Source organism: Vulpes lagopus, chromosome 1 (genome assembly GCF_018345385.1).
Source record: "Vulpes lagopus strain Blue_001 chromosome 1, ASM1834538v1, whole genome shotgun sequence".
NCBI classification, from domain to species: domain Eukaryota; kingdom Metazoa; phylum Chordata; class Mammalia; order Carnivora; family Canidae; genus Vulpes; species Vulpes lagopus.
Genome location: NC_054824.1, coordinates 157,252,419 through 157,272,130, shown reverse-complemented (window position 1 = coordinate 157,272,130; position 19,712 = coordinate 157,252,419). Strand labels below are relative to the sequence as shown.

At 40.7% G+C, this 19,712-nt stretch overlaps 1 protein-coding gene across 3 annotated transcripts in view; it reads left to right on the top strand.

Annotated features, from left to right (window-relative positions):
* The first annotated feature begins 7,249 nt into the window (after positions 1-7,249).
* Positions 7,250-19,712, top strand: part of LOC121489576 (selectin P) — a 39,266-nt gene continuing 26,803 nt past the window's right edge. For all 3 annotated transcript variants that reach the window (XM_041752782.1, XM_041752772.1, XM_041752763.1), the window contains exons 1-3: positions 7,250-7,513; positions 16,352-16,442; positions 18,504-18,890. In XM_041752782.1, coding sequence (XP_041608716.1) covers positions 7,511-7,513; positions 16,352-16,442; positions 18,504-18,890 — 481 coding nt within the window. In that variant the 5' untranslated portion in view covers positions 7,250-7,510. The remainder of the gene's footprint in view (positions 7,514-16,351; positions 16,443-18,503; positions 18,891-19,712) is intronic.

Here is a 19,712-nt window from a genome sequence, read left to right as displayed (position 1 = left end):
TTACTGAAAATTTATTTGTGAATATATGAGCTAAAAAATTCTGAAAGCCTACCAACTTGTTAACAGTGATTGTCTTTAAAAAAAAAAAAAACAGTAGTTGTCTTTAGTGAATATGACTAATGGCTTTTACTTCTTTTTGCATTTCTGTATGGTATGGATCTTTATAAGAGAATATATTACTTTTATGCTTTCATTTTAGCAAAGGACTATATTCATGTGGAAATTTATTTTTATTATTTACAGTAACAGATGAGCTACAAAATTTTAGTTTTACTGTTATAACAAAGAAACAACAAACTAGCCATTTAAAGAGAATACTTAGGAAGTAAAGTTTAAGTACAAAAAAGCGGTCACCCAAATAACAATCTCAAATTATGCCTTTACCTGTCTCTTAACTGTTAAAAGGAAAGCAAATCCCTAAGTGGCTATTATCCCTTTTTGGTAAAACAATTCCCTTCCCTTTTATCAGAGCCAGAATCATAGAATTATTTGAGAATTAAAACTTTGCATTTGATTTGATTACTTCCAGCAAAGTCACTCTACACAGCTGTTATTTTTCTAATTCTCTATTTTATTCTAATCTATTGTTTAATGTCATAGCTTGAGGTTACATGTGTTTCAGTAAATTACCCATTTTGATAAGCAAGATATTGACAAGAAAGGGAAGCAATTTTGAAACATAGTTCAAAATTACCTATCCACTGGGGGTCTAGGGAGGCGCTAAAGTTGCCTTTGTACTGTTCAGGCCTAGAGAGTCTGCCTCCCCTGGGTAAGCACACCCTTGGTCAGATTGCACAAGCAATCTAGTATTTTTTCAGTTCTTTTTTTTTTTTTTAAGTTTTTATTTTATTGTTTACTCATGAGAAAGAAAGAGAGGGGGGCGGGCAGAGACAGGCAGAGGGAGAAGCAGGCTCCATGCAGGGAGCCCGAAGTGGGACTGGATCCCCAACTGCAGGATCACCCCCTGGGCCGAATGCAGGCGCTAAACCGCTGAGCCACCCACGGATCCCCTATTTTATCAGTTCTATTATGTTTTTGTTTAAACAGAAAGTTGTGTAATGGGAAAGTCAGTGTGTGGCCAGAGAGGACTGGCCCAGAGGCAAGGAATCTGATGTGACTTGAATTGACTTTTAACAGGTTTACTGAAAGCCAGGGGACACAAAAACAACTAAGGCATGGTTTCTGCATTGGAGAAACTTAGGGTCGCAGAAAGATGGATTTCCAGGCCCAATCAGCAAAGGCAGTGGCTGTCTACACGCCTTCTCTCATGTGACTGTCTCTTGCCTGCCATTTCAGATCCTCCAAAGAATACAGTTTCTCTTCCAAAACTTGAAGATCCCCCACCTCAAATACTTTCAGAATGGAGGAGATGGTGTTTGCCTTTTCTTTTTTTTTTTTTCTTTTTTTTTTGTGTTTGCCTTTTCTGATACTCATCCTGACCCTCCTATGCGGTAAGCCAGGCCAATCAAGAAGGAGTATGGGCTCCTTGCTGGTGCCCTAGCCTGTCCTCTCACTGTCCTTTGGCCTCCTCTCCTTTGCAAAGTTCCTCCTCTCTTGATGTTGTCTGTGGCTTCAGAGATTTGACTTTCAGATCTCCTTAAGGTCCAGAACTGTCCATCTGACTCTTTCTTCCCAGAACCTTCTTCATTTAGTTCCTAGGGACTTAGCCCTAAGCTTAAACTGGCCCAGACCCTGCCCCGCAATAGAGTTTGGACACTTTCTGCCAGGATGAGGTCAGACATTTTTGACTCAGAATTGAGGAAGTTAGGGAAAAATAGCAAAGAAAAAGGAAAAGAAAGTTCTACATTCACCAGACTCATAAAAAATTATTATAGTTGAAAATAGTACTTAAAAATAAAAGTGTATGTGCAGTGTGTGTGTGTGTGTGTGTGTGTGTGTGTGTGTTGGGAAGAAGTATAAAATGCATTTCTCCCCTGCAATCCCTCTCTGCTTAATATGAAATTACTCAATTTCTTTTCTTTTTTTTTCTTTCTTTGCACTTTCTTCTTCTTCTTCTTCTTCTTCTTCTTCTTCTTCTTCTTTCTTCTTTCTTCTTCTTTTTGTTTTTTGAGAGAGAGAGTGCTAGCGGGGTGGATGGAGGTGGATGGGAGGAGAAGCAGAGGGAAAGGGAAAGAGAATCCCAAGCAGGCTCCATGATCAACGCTCATTGTAGAGCCCAATGCAGCCAATGCAGAATTCAATCCCACTACTCCAAGATCATGACCTAGGCCAAAATCCAAAGTCAGACACTTAACCAACTGAGCCACCCAGGTGTCCCTGAAATTGCTCAATTTCCAAAACCTAATAAATATTAGCATTTTCAGAAATAATCGAATTGGCTATCTAGGAAGAGTCACAGCTGTACAGGATGCTGTGGGAAGCTGCCATCCTCTAGACTTGTGTGGTTGGGGCAGAAAGCGCAAGATGCCTCTCCTGTCCAGCCCCAGTTCTCAGCTAGCTCACAGTCTCACTGCACTCTAGACACCTCCTGGTCTGTATGGGCATGTACAATCTCATGTCATCATCTCTCCTTTCTCTGCATGTGGCTTACATCTCCAGCTAGATTGAAAGCTTGCAGAGGCAACTCTCCATACAGACTCAGCAAATTGACTTTCATATGTGTCAAGTCCCAAGTTCTAGGACAATGTCTCACTCACAAGAGCCAGTCAATAAATTATTGATGATAATGCTGTTAAGTAGAGGGATGCTTGTCTGAGAGGTCTTATTCCATAATACACTTAGCTCTCAATTAAAAAAAAAAGTTTAAGTAATAAGAGAATCACTTTTCTGAACCACCAGAGGTGCCTCTGAATGCCAAATTCATATTTTTAATTCTGTATTTGGTTGTCCTGCCTCTAGATTGCTGAAGGTGGTGGTAACTGTGAGGTCGTTATTAGTCTCAACAGCAATTCAAATCATCAAACTGGCTTTACTGGATAATATCTTGTAATGAAAATATGTGATGTATTTTTCTCCCAGTTTGCTATCTTATTTGCTATTTCAGAGATATATTCCTCAAAGAAATGAATGATTTCAGAGAGCAGGCATAATTGCCATTAGAGGCACTCCCCTGGGTGCAATAAAAGAAGGCAAATTATATGATGCAAAGATCAGCAGCTCTTCAATCTTTTATTATACTTGATCTTGGGAAAGAGCAAAGCAAGTCAATGAGGAAGGTTATAGGAAACTGTAGAAACTCGGAAGTATATAATCTTAGTCTAGATGACTGGATGGGGGCTCAGAAATTAGCCTGTTCTTCAGTGTTTATAGCAGCAATACCTGCAATAGCCCAAGTATGGAAAGAGCGCAGATGTCTATCAACAAATGAATGGATAAAAAATATGTGGTATTTATACACAATGGGATACTATTCAGCCATCAAAAAGAATGAAATCTTGCCATTTGCAGTGACATGGATGGAACTGGAAGGTATTGTGCTAAGCGACATAAGTCAATCATAGACAAATACCATATGATTTCACTCATACGTAGAATTTAAGAAACAAAACAAATGAACACAGGGGAAGGGAAGGAAAAATAAAATAAGATAAAAACAGAGAGGGTGATAAACCATAAGAGACAACCATAGGAAACAAAATGAGGGTGGCTGGAGGGGAGCTGGGTGGGGGGATGGGGTAACTAGGCAACTAGCATTAAGGAGGGCATGTGATGTGATGAGCACTACGTGTTATACTTGCAACTGGTGAATCACTAAGTTCTACCCCTGAAACTAATAATACACTCTATGTTAACTAAACTGAAAGTAAAAAAAAAAAAAAAAGAAAGAAAAGAAAAGAAAGGAAAGGAAAGGAAAGGAAAGGAAAGAAAGAAAAAAAGAAAAGAAAAGGAAAGAAAAGAAAAGAAAAGAAAAGAAAAGAAAAGAAAAGAAAAGAAATTAGCCTGTTCTGCTTCCCATCCATTCTTGCCTTTTTTTCCTCTGAAGTGAATTGGAACATTTTTATGTTTGCCTCACATTTTCAGATAAAAAATACCTTCCCCAGCAGATTGGCTACAACTTCCCTCTGTGATCAAGGTAATGTTAACCCAATCAAGCTCAGTAACAGCAGACCCTGAGCTGAGAAGTAATATTGTGTCCTGATATGGATGTGATAAGTAGCTTGATTCAGTTTAACTCTTAATACATCTTTCAGTGCCAGAGCTTTTGAGCATAGAACACTTACCAGACTACAAGAGAAGGGGGTCAGAGGCACCTCTTCTTCCCTTCCCAGGAAGCACTTTTTACTGAGTTTAATTTAAAAAAACCCAGAGCTTAGTGTAATATTGTTTTAACTAGACTCAAATTTGAATTTTTTCCTTTTATTTTGTCAGCTGTCATCTTGAGCAAGGCATCTAACCCCCAAGTCTCATTTTTTTTTCAATAAAATGTCAGTTATAATAATCTCCGAATAGATGGACCACCTGGGCAGATAGAATCTGCCTCATAAAGCCATTGTGAGGAGTAAATGAGACACAGATTTTTAAATGCTTCCCACAAAGTCTGGCCTAAGAATAAGTGCTCAGCAATGGTAGCTCATAAGTCTAACAACAGTATCTCTGTTTCACTTCCTCAGTGACTTTTAAATAGCCTATTAATAGTGTTGATTTATAGACAGGTCACCATTTCATTATTTTTCTAGTGTCCTAGTATAGGTGATAACCTTTCTATGGTTATCACAGCCTTCTGATAATCAAAGGGCCCCAGACATATACTCTTCCAACATGCTTTTGGAGGAGTAAAAATACTTTTAATGTGATAAAGCAAGTCCTAATTAATCTGATTAATTTAGAGTATTGTCTGTGTGTATATGTCCAGCCACTGAGCTTGCACAAAAGTATCCTACTTCTTCCATTCAGCAGAAGGGCTGTTTCCTTCAAGCACCTCCTCTAACCACTCTCCGTTGCTCCCATCAAGTAATTAGCTGTCTTCTGAGGGGGCTGATGCAAGAATGGGTGCATATGCTGGCTCCTCCAAGGTTTTCATAATTATCTGTTTCTGTGTCTGTGTCTCCACTGGTTTTTGAACTCCTCCAGGATGGAGGCTGTGTCTTATTCACTTAGATGGTAACACAGAGCACATCCACATAAAGATGCATAGGATAAATAAATGAACCCCCAGTGGGGCTGAGAAGGCATAAACACAGTAATGGGGAATTTGTCCAAGGAATTCAATTTCTTTTTAAGGTTATGTGGGTGGGCATATTCACTGCCTGAGACCTTTGCCAAGATGAATGACTGCACTGCCTTTCCTTCCCTTCAAAACTGGAGGGCAAAGATAGAGAAAAGAAATGCTTAATCATAACACCACAGGCCAATTTAAATAGAATTTCTGCGGGAAGATTTTAGAAGCTCAAGAGACTTGTGGGTAGTATCTTCTGAAAGCTATACAGGGAGGGTTGATATCTTTTTTCATGACTGTGTCAGCCACCAGGGGAGGGACAGATACTTCAGGCAAATAAGCCACAAGGGCTTCTTTTGTCTGGTAAGTTTTTTTCTTCTCCCAATCCCTGCTTTCTGGGAAGTTTTGATAATGTCCACTTAAGCCATGGAAGAGTTGACTTTATCCTTCATTGTTGATCTTTATGTTGTACGTATATCTCTACTTTCATCTATTTATATATAGTGGTTTTTTTTAGTTGTAACTACAGCATAAATATACTTTAAAGCATCACAAAGGTCTATGATATATTATGAAACAAAACAAAACAGCATTGTACTGAATGGATGTAATGGGATTTCAGTTCTATTCCAATTCCAATTCAGTATTATGGGAGATCTTTTCCCCCTTCTCTGTGCTTTTCTGAATTTTCTTGTCTTTTTTTTTTCTTTTTTTCTTAGCAATGAACACATTGTATTAACAATAAGGGGGAAGAGCTATATGCTCTTTTTAAAGTTCTAGCCTGTCATCCTACAGCCTGTTATGTAGAAAGTTCCCTAGCATTCTCCGAGTAGAGGGACCAGGTGTACAGAAGGAATTAACTGCCTTTTATTTCACACGATGACAGATGGCACACATACTGACAGCCATAACATGATCTGAGACTGGGCATGGTCCAGAGAGGCTCTCTACCTGTCTAGCCTCCTTTACCCCCTCCAGGCAGGCTGCCCCAAGTCTTTACTGACCTAGAATGTTCTCCTCACCTGATGCAGTAATGCTTATTCGAAGTAAGACCTCAGCTCTGAAATCACTGTCTCTGGGGAGCCTTCCTCAGGTCAAGTTCCCATCATATCCTTTCACTGCACCATGTTTTTTTCTTTCTGTATTTATATGTGTGATTTTTATTTAATATCTAATGTCTCCTCCTTAAAAAAAAAAAGTGAATCCCACTAGGGTTTTACCAAATCCCTAGTGCTAGCACGTTTCCTGGAACCCCGAAGCAACTCAAATACTTGTTGCATGTATGAATGCATCTATGTAATAGGATAAGTAGAAATCCATGTAGAGAGGGGAGGTGGCATTTTCATCGTGTCTACCCAGAGTCATTAATCTAACTAATAAGCTACAGGTATTTGCTGAGTGTCTATTTGTCCTCTGCTAGACACAATAGCAGAGAAAAACTAACATAGGAGAGGGGCCCATAGACTATCAAGAGATGAGAAAACATATGAAACAGATAAATTACACTACTAACTAAACTACATTGGAATTACATTGCATTTTTAATGGCCACATAATTAGAAACAATCTAAATTTTCTACATAGATGATATCTCTTGAGCAAAATATTTGTTCAGATATTCAGCCTGAACAGCTTTTCAACAAAGTCAAGTGTTTTTCTGCCATTTAGCTTCCCAGAAATCCTTCTCTACTTCCCTCAGACTCTCTAAAACTTAACATTATGCACCTTAAAACACACTATCAATATGGACCTACCATCTACAGAGCACCTTCCCTCAGATCCATCTGAGAAATTTTTCTAATAATGACCCATGTTTGTTATATTTCATTTTAAGACTGTTTCCAGCAATCACCCCTCATTGTCAGGATTTTCTTAGTGGCTTTTTTCTTCCCTACCTTATTTTTTTGTATTATTATTTTTGCTCCCTTGCCTGAGAAGGCTGCTGGAATTGTTAACATTGACTGAGACTTCACAATAACTGGAAAATTTGCACTGGGCATTATGATTAAGACAAAACATATTTTCCAAATGTACGACCTTAAACTGAGGCTTGTATCATAATTAGAGGAAATTTGACTCCTGGGGGTGTGGGCATGATTCCTGCACTGCACAGCCCGGGATGTCCAGGAGTGATTCACACTTGCCCCTGTCTCCAGACCATCTCCCATGGAAGTAGGTGACCTTCTGCCCTCCTGGTGACCATTGCTACTAAGTATTATCAACTGCTCTTGTGTTATCAACATCCAACTTCGTGGGAAGGGCTGCGGTGAATTTCTGGAACTTGCTGAACTAGGAAGTTGCTTTTCTAAACAGCTTGACACTGAGGGGAGGCAGCAAGACTATAAGAAGTCTGGGTTGGGCAGACGGCTGAAAGGAAGCCGAGGCTCAGAGGAGATGGTAAGTTCATTTCTCTGTACTCTGGGAACTGGATGAGATGTGGCATGGAGGCTGAGTCAGGCAGGTAAAGGATCAGAAAGTGAGGAGGAACGGTAGTAGTCATGGTATTTTATGTTGAACAGCTCTTTAGAGTGTGAGCATCTCTAAGCCTGCTGTCCACATTGACCCTCCTTGGTCAATATCCTTGGGTGTTGAGGTTGCCATTTCCACGTTCCACTAAGCCTTATAGAGACCAGGCATTTTACCTATGGCCTCACTGCTAGGCTTGACATGGTCTGGATCTAGACTTCTATCCTCTGACTCCACTGCCGCTGTTTTTCCTATTAGAGTTTACAGAAACTCTCATGGCGCAGATCTTGGTAAAACCTTGAACTCCTTCTTAGGATCGCTCTTCTCTCTGGCTTGAAGGCAAAGTTGAATAGGTGCCCTGGGACAACCTATGATTGCATGTGTTCTCATGCCAGCCTTTCTGGTTCCTTCTCTAAGCCCTAGAAGTCCACTGGGACTCATGTGGAGTATCTCTATATGGCTTCCATTTCTGCCTTAAGTCTCTGTCCTGTTAGTGACTCAGTTTCTTTATCTGTAAAATAGATATAATTCTAGCACCCCACAGTGTCATTGTGAAGATTAAATAAGTTTGCACTGAAAAGAATTTAAATCTGAGGCTGACACATGGGAACTGCTTAGTAAATGCCAGTTATTATTGTTGTGAAAAAGAAAAACATTGTGGGGTTTAGGATCCAGGGAAGATCCCAGGAAAACTAGACATTCTTGAACTCATTAACAGATAAGACACACGGTTTTACTCCCGACTTACCAGGAGTATCTCCCACAGTCTCAGGCTCCCAAAGTCCAAAATCCTGCAATCTGTGGCTAACAAGAAACCAACTGTCTCTGTTTTTTAGTCCCTTTCTAGATGCCAGAAGAAAGTAGCACTCCTACGTGATTCACGCCACCTTTTTACTTTACATACACTTTTCAAATATTTGCAGTGGGGATTTTCTTTATTGGGGATAAAAGAGAAGACTCTGAAGAGAACAGGAATGAGTTTGAGTCTCCTGAGTTTGAACTCCAATGACATAAGAATGTGGATTGCTTTTGTTCCATCTTTTGCATATCATATTGTGTTGGTCAACTTACATGGACCAGGAGTTAGTCATCTCTTCCTTCTATTTAATTTGGGATCCTCCTCTATTTCAGAAGTATATTGACCCATTGGATCATGGAGTTCTTTGAGGTTCTAGTGAAAGTACAGCTCTTCATCCCAGATGAAAATGCAAATGTCCACATAAACACTAAGCTTTCTAGACAAGTACAGGGGGTTCCCCAGCCCCCACATGGGTTTTGGGTTAAGAACTCTACTCTATTGCCTCCTGTGCTTTCTTTTTAGAAGCTCCTCCACTAGTATCTTGAAGCTAGGCTGGAACTCTGCAATCTAGTGCTGAGGACTCCAGCTCTAGAACTGTTACCATATTCCAAAAGTAGGACCTCTTCCTTTGCCCCCGAGTACATTTGGCTCTTGGGACTCAGGAACCTCAACCCTCTGTATGTAAATCTGGCTTCAAGGTCAGAGTGGTTTCAATTAACCTCCAGGACCTGAAGAAAGAGATTAAGGATTCTCTGGTGGAGTGTTTTCAATCAGAGGAATCTCAGAGAGAGAACTCTTGACTGGGAACTTGCAGCTAAAGTGTTCTGATGTTAGAGTTTTCGTGGATTAAGAAGCAGATGTAGATTCTCTTCCATTCATACCTTAACAAGTGTGGATTCTCTTCCATTTATACCGTAACTACTTTAGGTCTGTGGCTTCTAGTTCTTACTCTTCCTTCCATGACCTGTTTTTTGAAATGTAGCTACACAGTTCCCACTCTTCGGGCTGGCTATTGGCTCTTAGAATATGTAGCTTCAGAATTCTGTAGGTGGAAGCTTATTAATCAAATCTTCAAAAGTCAAAATGACCTACTGCATAATGGGCAACACTGAGAAAAGAGCCTGAATCAATCCTGGAAAGTAGGCACATGGTGGTTTCATGAACGACATTTATTACATTGTCTTCTAGGTGTCTCACTTCTTTGAAAAGCAAACAGAAATTTTATCAAGTCAAATATAAAATGATCCCTCTATATTTGTAGGGATATATAGCTCAGTCATGCTCTAATGGACTTTTGAAAACTAGACATGCCACTTTATTTTTAATACTAGTATTTCAACCTAAATAATGGCGATTGGTAGTCTAATGTAAATATGTGCTTTGATTCTTTGTGTTAATGTCCTGGGCTCCTTCCTGTCTTTATTTCTAGAGATCTCTCTCTGTCTCTCTCTTGCTGTGTTTCATTTTCTACCTTTAAATTATTGGAACTACTAACATCTGTGCTATGCCACCACCACTACCATCCAGAAACTTCAGGGAAGTTTGTGGCAGTTCTAATGCCTTGTGAAACCTGGACTCTGCTACCAGCTATTTGTATAGTTCTGTCTCCTCCAGAACTCTCACATCTACTTCCCTGCTTTGCATTCCCATTGATCCCGACCCAAGCCAGAACACCTTTCACTCCTGCTGAGACTAGTACAGTAGCCTTCCCTTTTCACAGCACAGCCTCTCTGCCACTAATTCATCAAAACCATCACTGTCAGGTGCATCTGTTCAGGATGCTTCTCTGTTCAAAGCCCTGAAAATTAGATCTCTTTTGTGACATATTATGTCAGACTCACAAAATCCAGCCCTAACCTGATGTGGTTTGGAGTGGGGGTGTTCAGAGCCTGTGGCCAAGAAAGAATTCTTGAGATATTTTCACTGCAAAAAGGGTGTTTTTATTATAGCACAGGGACAGGACCCATGGGCAGAAAGAGCTGCACTGGGGTTGTGAGGAATGATTGATTATAAAAAATTTTCTACCCTATGGAGGTAAGGGTGATGTTAGGGTTCCAGGAAATTGAATCTATAGCTTTCTGGAGATTGTTTTATTCTTGTAAATCATTAGGACAGTCGCAAACTGATGGAGACTCCTGTCCTGCAGGACTGTGATCTCAGATAACCCTTTGTTTCTCCCTTCCCTTTGTTCTTGGGTAGCCAGGAGTGTCTGAGGAATGTCACACATATCCCACCAGGAGGGATGCGGGGTGCCAGGTGTTAACTTGTGCTGTGCCCTCAGTTTCCCTTTTGCTCCCTCATCAAACCTACCTTTTCAATTAACCTCTAGGACCTCCCAGTCTTTAACATCAATCAGACCACATCATTGCCTCTACTAAAATCCACACCCCCCAGCCTCTGACTCCTCTTTGCACTTAGAACAAAATCTCATCCCCTTGTTTTAGTTCTCAAAGCCCTGGAGTGATCTGTCACCAGCTTCATCTCATGCTCTTCCTCCCACTGCTCATTCCATTCCAGACACACTAATGGCTTCATGTTCTGTGAACACTCCACACTTTGCTACCACCCAAAGCCTTCACATTGGATTTTCCTTTTGTCTTTAATTCTCTTCTTCCTGCTTCTCCCTGGCTGGCTTTTTCTGGCCATTCTGCTTTCAGTTCAAAATGACCTCCTCAGAGAGATCTGCCTTTAGCTCCCTGCTTAAGGTAACCATGCATTCCCTCTACCACATAACCCCACTTTGATTCCCTACCTAGCACTTATCACTAGCTTCCAGGTTTATTTGTTATGAACTGCTTGTATTTATTGGCATTTCATTGTCTTCCTCAACAGACTGTATATTACACAAGGACAGGAATGATTTCTGTTTTCATCATTGTAACTCCAGTACTTCAAAGAGTATCCAACACGTTGTAGGCAATTGATAAATCAATAGTTACTGAAATAAGCAATGGGAAAGAACAAGCAATAACAGGGAGCACCCGTCTTGGTGGGGACAGTGGGGGAGGGCAGGATTGGTGATAGAGAAGTCTCCTTTCAGGAGGAGATTTTTGGATTTACAGAGCTAGGAACACATAAAAGGAGAACATAGGGCACATATAGCGCATTCTGGAAACTACAAAATGTTTTGTTATAAATACATTGTAGAATTGTATGGAAGCAGTGAATAAATTGAAAATTAATGGCAAGAGATGAGATAGGCAAAAGGAAGAATCCACATTTCAAAGGGTCTTAAAGAGTTCTTCATCTTGAAGAGTTTGTGTTTATTGCTCAAGGAGTAGGAACACCTGATGGATTTTAAATAGTAAAGTGATATGATCAGGCTTTTGTGTTAGGAATATCATTCTGACTTCATTCTAGAGAAAGAATTGAAAATGGGTAACTTGAGGATAAGAGGCTAATTAAAATATATGCAGGAAAGAAAGAATGATGTCTGCACTAGTACTTTAGCGGTAAGTGTAAATCTGGAGAATGACTAGCTATCTGGTCAGAAGGTAAAGTCAATAGGTTTTGATGACAAGTTGATGTGAAGGGTTCGGACAAAAGAGAGAGATCCTTGGTCTTCCCTACACAGCCCACTTGATGAAGGACTTCAGGGTCATAGGACTCAGGTCAATGAAACTGTCTGTAAACTCCTTATATGATCACCCTTTAGTGCTAGAGCCTTTTTTTTTTAATTTTATTTATTCATTCATGAGAGACACACACAGAGAGAGAAGCAGAGACATAGGCTGAGGGAGAAGCAGGCTCCACGCAGAGAGCCCGACATGGGACTCGATCCCAGATCCCCAGGATCAGGCCCTGGGCTGAAGGAGGTGCTAAACCACTGAGCCACCCAGGCTGCCCTGCTAGAGCCTTTCTGAGAGTCACACTCACTCCAGAGGGTTAGACCGAAATTTGCTTTCTCATCCCTAACTTTGAGGTGCTGCTACTATTTGATGCCCCACAAGCTTTCCTGAAACACAACACCTATTATAACAATCCTTGGTTTCCCCACTTCTTCACGTATTCCCTCTATCTCACCTGCACGGTTTAAGAGAGTGAATCAGCTCATTTGTTTCTTCACACAGGGTGTGAGCCATCATGTCCCTTGTCTCTCTCACACGCAAAGAGAATGAGACATAGTACCAAGATCATTTTTTTTTGCACAGCTTTCTTATGCTCTTCTGCTTAATCATAATACATTTTTAAATTTGATACAACCACTGCTATAACCCTTAAATACTGAGCAATAATCATCACATATCTTTATATTTTCCTACTCAGCACACACTTCTCTTACTTCTAGTCATTCCTCTGCCATAGTTCTTTCATTTATTTTTCATTCATTCATACAATATTTATTAAGCATTAACTTCTGCTCTCTACTATAGCTGAGATTCTGACATAAGTCATCTGGCCCTTGAAAAGCCTCCACCAGCAGCATCCTCCGGCTGTATGCTCATTTGCTTGCTTTGCATTTAGATTGCAGATGGCATGCTCAGGAAGATAGTCAGGAATGGAGATGATGCCTGAGGGCCATTTGGCAAACGGATGGCCAGAAGAAGACCTCTGGAAAGCAGAAGAGTGATAAAAAAAAATAGGGTCATGGAGTCAGGAACCCAGGGAAATCTCTATCTCTACAAGTGAAAGCAGAAGGTTGAGGTAGATTCAAAGGAAGACTCATCAAAATTGCTCAAGATGTCAGAGAAGAGTCAAAAGAAGAACCAATGGAAGCATTTTAAATAAGAGGAAGTAGTCACTAGTATTTATTGCTGCATAAAGGTCAAGGAAGATAAGAAGGGAAAGTGTTCATTGGGTTTGATAATTGGGATTTCAGTGGTAAAGTTAGCAAAAGCACTTTTGTGGGCTGGTGATGGGAGAAGGCTGGAGAGTAAAGGGTGCCAAGGAAGTTAAGGAAGCTAAACTGTAGAGAAAGGAGAGAAACCAGTATCAGGGCAGAAGGCAAACGATCCAAGGAGGGACATTATCAATTCTGCCTCTAAAAGTGCACAGCTGTGGTCTACAACATGGGCAGGAGACTGAACCCCTTTCCATGGTACCATTTCTGCCAACTGTACACCACCCACAATGCTGGCAGCTATGGGACTCCTGCTGGCATCCATAGGTCATCCCGAGCAAAGTGAGAGTGAGGGAAAAAACACTTGGTCTTCCACTTTCTCTCTGCCCTTCTCTTCACCTCATACTTTTAATTCTTAGGAAAAGTAAAATTAAAGATAACCACAGTGTGAAGCAGCTTTAATGAAGGTTTACACAGGTTCAGGATGTGATTCTAATGACCCAGTCTCAGACTTTTTCCCAGTGGCTTCCAGTTTGAAGTTGACTGCCAGAAAACATTAAAGATTAGCAAAGCACGTGGCCATTTCTCTTAGAGACATTTCCTCTTGTTTCAACACTTAACTGGCTTTGTAATATCGGGGAACAGTCCTTAAATCTCCAGGATCTTAGACTTGAAGATGACACTGTAGAACAGGAGCAGATGTGAGAAAGCCTGCCCACCCCAAGGAGGTTTCAGAGGAAAAGGGCCCCTCAGAGGAAGATTATTAGGCATCATGCATCTTCCATGCCCATACACAAAACCCTTGTTCTTTGCCAGTGACTTACTCTGTTGCCTTACAGTTCACAAAGATTTGAACTTGTGGTCCGTCCTGACTATAGCTTTGTTCAGACTTTCAAAGGAATCAAAAAGTCCTGCAAGAATAAGAATCACTCTATTAACCCAACATCCACCTTGAAAACCTTGGATTTGGGGCACCTGGGTAGCTCACTTGGTTAAGCATGCCTTCGTTTCAGGTCATGATCCCAGGATCCTGGGATCAAGCCCCACATCAGGCTCCCTGCTCAGCAGAGAGTCTGCTTCTCCCCCTCCCTCTGCCCCTCTCCCTGCCTGTGTGCGCTCTCTCTCTCTCTCTCTCTCTCTCATTCTTTCTCTCTCTTGGTCTCAAAGAAATAAGACCTTTAAAAAAAGAAAACCTTGAAATTTTAAAAGCTGTCTCTCAATTCTGTTTAAACCATATTTCAAATTTTATACTAGGTAAAATATAAAACAGCTCTTTTGGGATAGTGGCTGGAGTTGGGCACTGATAGGGAGACAGCAGCCTCCCCTGATCAGCCTCCCACACACTTCCTTGGGCTCACCCTAAAGCCAGAGAACCTCCTAGAAGTGTTCCAGGGAGAAATGTACAAGGAGACAAACACTTCCAAAGGGGACAGGGAGAGCACCCCTAGATTACAAACACTACACCTCTCCTCTAGTCTACTGGTGAAGAAACCCAGTGCAGGTTCAAAGGTAAATACTGGGATCCCCTTCATGAAATCTATGTTATTGTGTTCTTCAGCAGCAAAAGTATTGCCTCTGAAAGAATTCTGGAAAATTATGTAAAGTCTCACACCTTTCTAAGTGGAAAGCTAACTTTTTTTTTTTTTTTGCCGTCTAGGTTTTAAAATGAATAAAAGATGGGATGTTCCATACATTGTAAAGTTTAGCCTTTTTTTAATTTTTATTTATGATAGTCACAGAGAGAGAGAGAGAGAGAGAGAGAGAGAGGCAGAGACACAGGCAGAGGGAGAAGCAGGCTCCATGCACCGGGAGCCCGACGTGGGACTCGATTCCGGGTCTCCAGGATCGCGCCCTGGGCCAAAGGCAGGCACTAAACTGCTGCGCCACCCAGGGATCCCCAAGTTTAGCCTTTTAACATAAGTAAATGTCACATCACTTCTCAAAATTTATTCCTGTGGAATTAAATACTGTAGTGATCTAATGACCCTCATCACTTAAGAAAAAATATTAAACAAGTTTTGGATCATAGGAACTTTTATTATTTGTTATTATAGTTATAGTTATTATTTGTTTTCTTTCCTTTAATTCCTATCTCTTTTCCACTTCCTCTATAGAATTTTAATCTAATATAATGCAATTTTAAGCTTAAAGTCTCTAATTGATCACTAAATCTTCTTTACAAAAAAGGTAAGATTCAATTTTGAAATTTGAAAATTTGAAAGATTCAATTTTCTGAAAGTATATGTGATTTTAGATTCCCCAACCTTCAGGACTTTCATGTGCAACATGAGAGAGTTGGACAAGATGAGCATTCCCAGAACTTTTCTAAAAATATTTTTTAAATATTAAGATATTTGATGAAATCCCAACAGAAGGGAACTTATTAGAAATAATACTTATAATTGATCCGAGGGGAACAAGTTTATTATATATATTAAAATATATATGTACTATGCATATATATTAAATATTGAATAGTATTGTGGACACAGGCTGAAATTATCAAGCAGGAAGGCAAAACATAGATCAGTAATATAGGATAGATGATATAGCACAGCACAATTCATTGATGCCCTATGCATCAAAGTATAGGTCAGCCAGGGAGTTTGCATGCAACTTCCTAGTATTTTGGAGTATGGCATACTAGTTCTTCAGGGGAGATTACTGCATAATAATAATGACAATATTTTTCTGATGTGTGTATTACAAATTGTTTCATAAATGGAAAATATTGGTTGCACCAAGTAGTTACTTGGTAAATATTTGTCAAATGAAAGAAAAAACAAATTCTGTCCTCAGCCTTGGTTCAGAATATCAGAAAGGGAGACAGAACATGAGAGACTCCTAACTCTGGGAAACAAACGAGGGGTGGTGGAAGGGGAGGTAGGCCGGGGGGTGGGGGTGACTGGGTGATGGGCACTGAGGGGGGCACTTGATAGGATGAGCACTGGGTTTTATTCTATATGTTGGCAAATTGAACACCAATAACAAAAATTTATATATAAAAAAAAAAAGAATACAGACTCAGAAGCAGAGCAGTAAGAAGCAAGCAGGAAGCAGAGGGCTTGAACCTCCACCTTGATGGAAACAGGGAGGATTCTAACTCAGTATAATGATTGTTAACAAGAATTTTTTTGGCCACATCGATTTCACATGGATACTAAAAGGAAGTTTTCTTTTCTTGTTTCAGGCCAGCTGCCTAAAAGCCATTAGGAACTGGAGATTTCAGAGAGTGATCTTCACAAGTGCCAAACTCCTTTGCTTCAGTGTCCTGATTTTTGGTAAACTTAATTTTAACCTATCATCTGGGCCTGAGTAATTAGGGGAACTTCTCCAAGTAGGAGAAGTTAAGGATAGTAGCCAGTCATTATGAGACATGGGGATACTGTCCCCGCCCAGATGCCCAGAAAAAAAAATGCACCCAACACCATCCTAGTGCTGGAAAGACTGTAGACAAACTGAAATGGACATCTCCAGGGTCCATTATCCATTAGGCACAGCAGGCACTGGCCAACACTACTGATAAGGACCCACAAAAATGTCTTATACAATATGAATGAATATATACATATATATATTTTAAAGATTTTATTTATTTATTCATGAGAGACACAGAGAGAGAGAGAGAGAGAGAGAGAGAGAGAGAGAGGCAGAGACACAGGCAGAGAGAGAAGCATGCTCCATGCAGGGAGCCCGATGTGGGACTCGATCCCGGGTCTCCAGGATCAGGCCCTGGGCTGAAGGCGGCGCTAAAATGCTGAGCCACCCAGGCTGTCCTGGATATATATTTATACCAATGCAACTGTAAAACACAGTTTTTAAGATTTTATTTTTTTAAAAGATTTTATTTATTTATTCATGAGAGACGCAGAGAGAATGAGGCAGAGATACAGGCAGAGAGAGAAGCAGGCTCCCCACAAGAAGCCCAATGCTGAACTCGATTCCAGACCTTGGGATCCTGCTCTGAGCAGAATGCAGACAATCGCTGAGCCATCCAGGTGTTCCAGCTTTCAAGATTTTTATTATGGAGGAAGCAGCTGAAAAAGGCAAAACTACCTAGGCTCTGTGAAAGTCAATAATGCAGCCCTGGTGGCACCAAAATAATAGTCTTAGGGCAAAATAGTGCAATAGAGGTATCAGTGAAGGAGGAACAAATAACCTTCATATGGGCAGCAGAGGACAGGGGTGAATAGGAACAAAAAAGACTATAAACAGGAAAGAGAGCCACTTCCAGGTCTGATTGCTTGCATTGTACACTTCTTCACGTGGGATCTGGCCTTTTCTGGCCTGGATGAGTTCCCACTGGCTACAAAAACAATATCTTTCATCAGAGTGCCCCTTACACTTTTGAAGGGCACATACTTTATTTCATCTGATGTGACAAACATTTCTTCAAAAGGCTTGTTGTAAGCCTTATTTTAACAAGTGAGTGAGCAGGAGGAGGACATAGCATAATTTATCAAAGAGAGACAGTCAAGAGAGATGGAATGAGTGTAAGATTGCAGACCAGGAGATTTGATTTGTAAGCTGCCTCTGCCACAAACATGCTGTGTTTCACTCAACAAGTCTTTACTGAACACCAGTGAAGTGCCCAGCTCTGTGCTTGGTGTGAAGGACCCAGAGATAAAAACAGACCACTCTCAGGATTCACAATCCAGCAGGTGTGGACCATGTCACGGGAAGAGACATTCTAGGGCCCAGTTATAAGGGAGGTGGAGGCAGAGATGAGGTGCGGTGGGAGCCTGGAGGAAGAGGAGCAAGCCTACCTGGGCAAGTCAGGGAAAGTAGGGGGAGGAAAAGTTTACTAGGCATAAGTGGGGACAGCAGCCAGAATAGCAGAAAGAACATTGCAAAGGCACAGAAGTGGGAGTCTGTTTTGCTAAGAAGGTAAATGTGGCAGGTGATGAATCTGGGCCAGCAGGTAAGCTCCAGATCACCAAGCGTCTTATTTTCCATATGAAGAGGTAGACCCTGGAGACTTAGAGCAGCCACCAAGACATTTTATGTGTCATTTAAATTGGGCAAATTCCTCAATATGTCTCTTCCATTTATGAAAGGAGGAGAAGATTAGATGACCCAACTCTGTTATCACATGATTCCAAATCTTTAATACTAAGGATCCTCAGAATACAATTTCCTATTCTGACTTCATGTGTATTTTTTTAGGTAAAAGATGGAAACTACTCTTCTTCCTTAAAACAACCAGACTAGACATAAAATAGTCATGTTTTAGGTATTTTTCTTCCAGTCAGAAACTCATCTGACTACTTAGAAGTGTGTTTTTGCTCATAAAATCCTTCTGGTTAGGGATGTTAACCTGGCATTCACTCTCCTTCACCCAGAATTAATAAAGCAGAAAGAAGTGGCAGGATGGACCTATAATTACAGCACGAAAGCGTATTCATGGAATTATTCCCGGATTTTCTGCCAGAAGCACTACACAGATTTAGTGGCCATCCAGAATAAAAAAGAAATTGCTTACCTCAATGATGTCATACCTTACTACAATTCCTACTACTGGATTGGGATCCGAAAGATCAATGATAAATGGACCTGGGTGGGAACCAAAAAGCCTCTCACCGAAGAGGCCGAGAACTGGGCTGACAATGAGCCCAACAACAAAAAGAACAATCAGGACTGTGTGGAGATCTACATCAAGAGCTTGTCGGCCCCTGGCAAGTGGAATGATGAACCCTGCTGGAAAAGGAAGCGGGCTCTATGCTATACAGGTAGGATCTTCTCTATTCTGAAGTTTGTCTGTTTAAAAAAAAAAATGCCTCCCCTCGTTCATTGATCTAACCACTGAGTCATTAACATTGAGTCACAAATCCAGGGAAGTGAGAAAAGGGATAAACTATAATAATCAGCACTGTTGACGACCTGAAAGGATATAAGATCAGAATTAGAGAAAACTGGATTTTTGAAACTAAAAGGACATTTTTATGATAATCTGATCCACCTTCCTCGTTTTGTAACAGATGAAATAGACTCTCAGGAAGTTTTAGTCTCCTAAAATTTATGTCCTGAGCTTTTTTTGCACCACTCTGCTGTAGTATAAGAGATGGTATAAGTTGAAAGGTAGGTTGGCCCCGCCCCCAGGAGACACAGCTCTAACTCACACCTACTGCACATCAGTATGTTGCAGGTATTGTTATTAATTTGTGGGTCATGAGTCTATTTCGTGTTAGTTTCATTTAGTCCTCATGAGAACCCTCATCAATCAGGTCCTCTAGTACTCTCATTTCACTGATGAGACAAAGGCTCAGGCTAGTAAGGAATCTGCTCAAGGTTCTAAACTACTTGATGGTGGAGGAGCTATACGTAGACTGATGGTGGAGTTGGTTTCAAACTCATGATCCGAAGTTGGTGCTTATTAACCACATATGCTACTGTACTCTTTGCTCTACGTTCTCATAAGACAAGGTGAAAACATGACCAACAATCACAAATGCTTTATAGATTCCCTTCAACAACAGCATGTATTCAGGTGTGCTGGACTTTGGGAGGGGCTGGAGGTGTGAGGAAAGGGAAGAAAGAGGTAACTGGGAGTG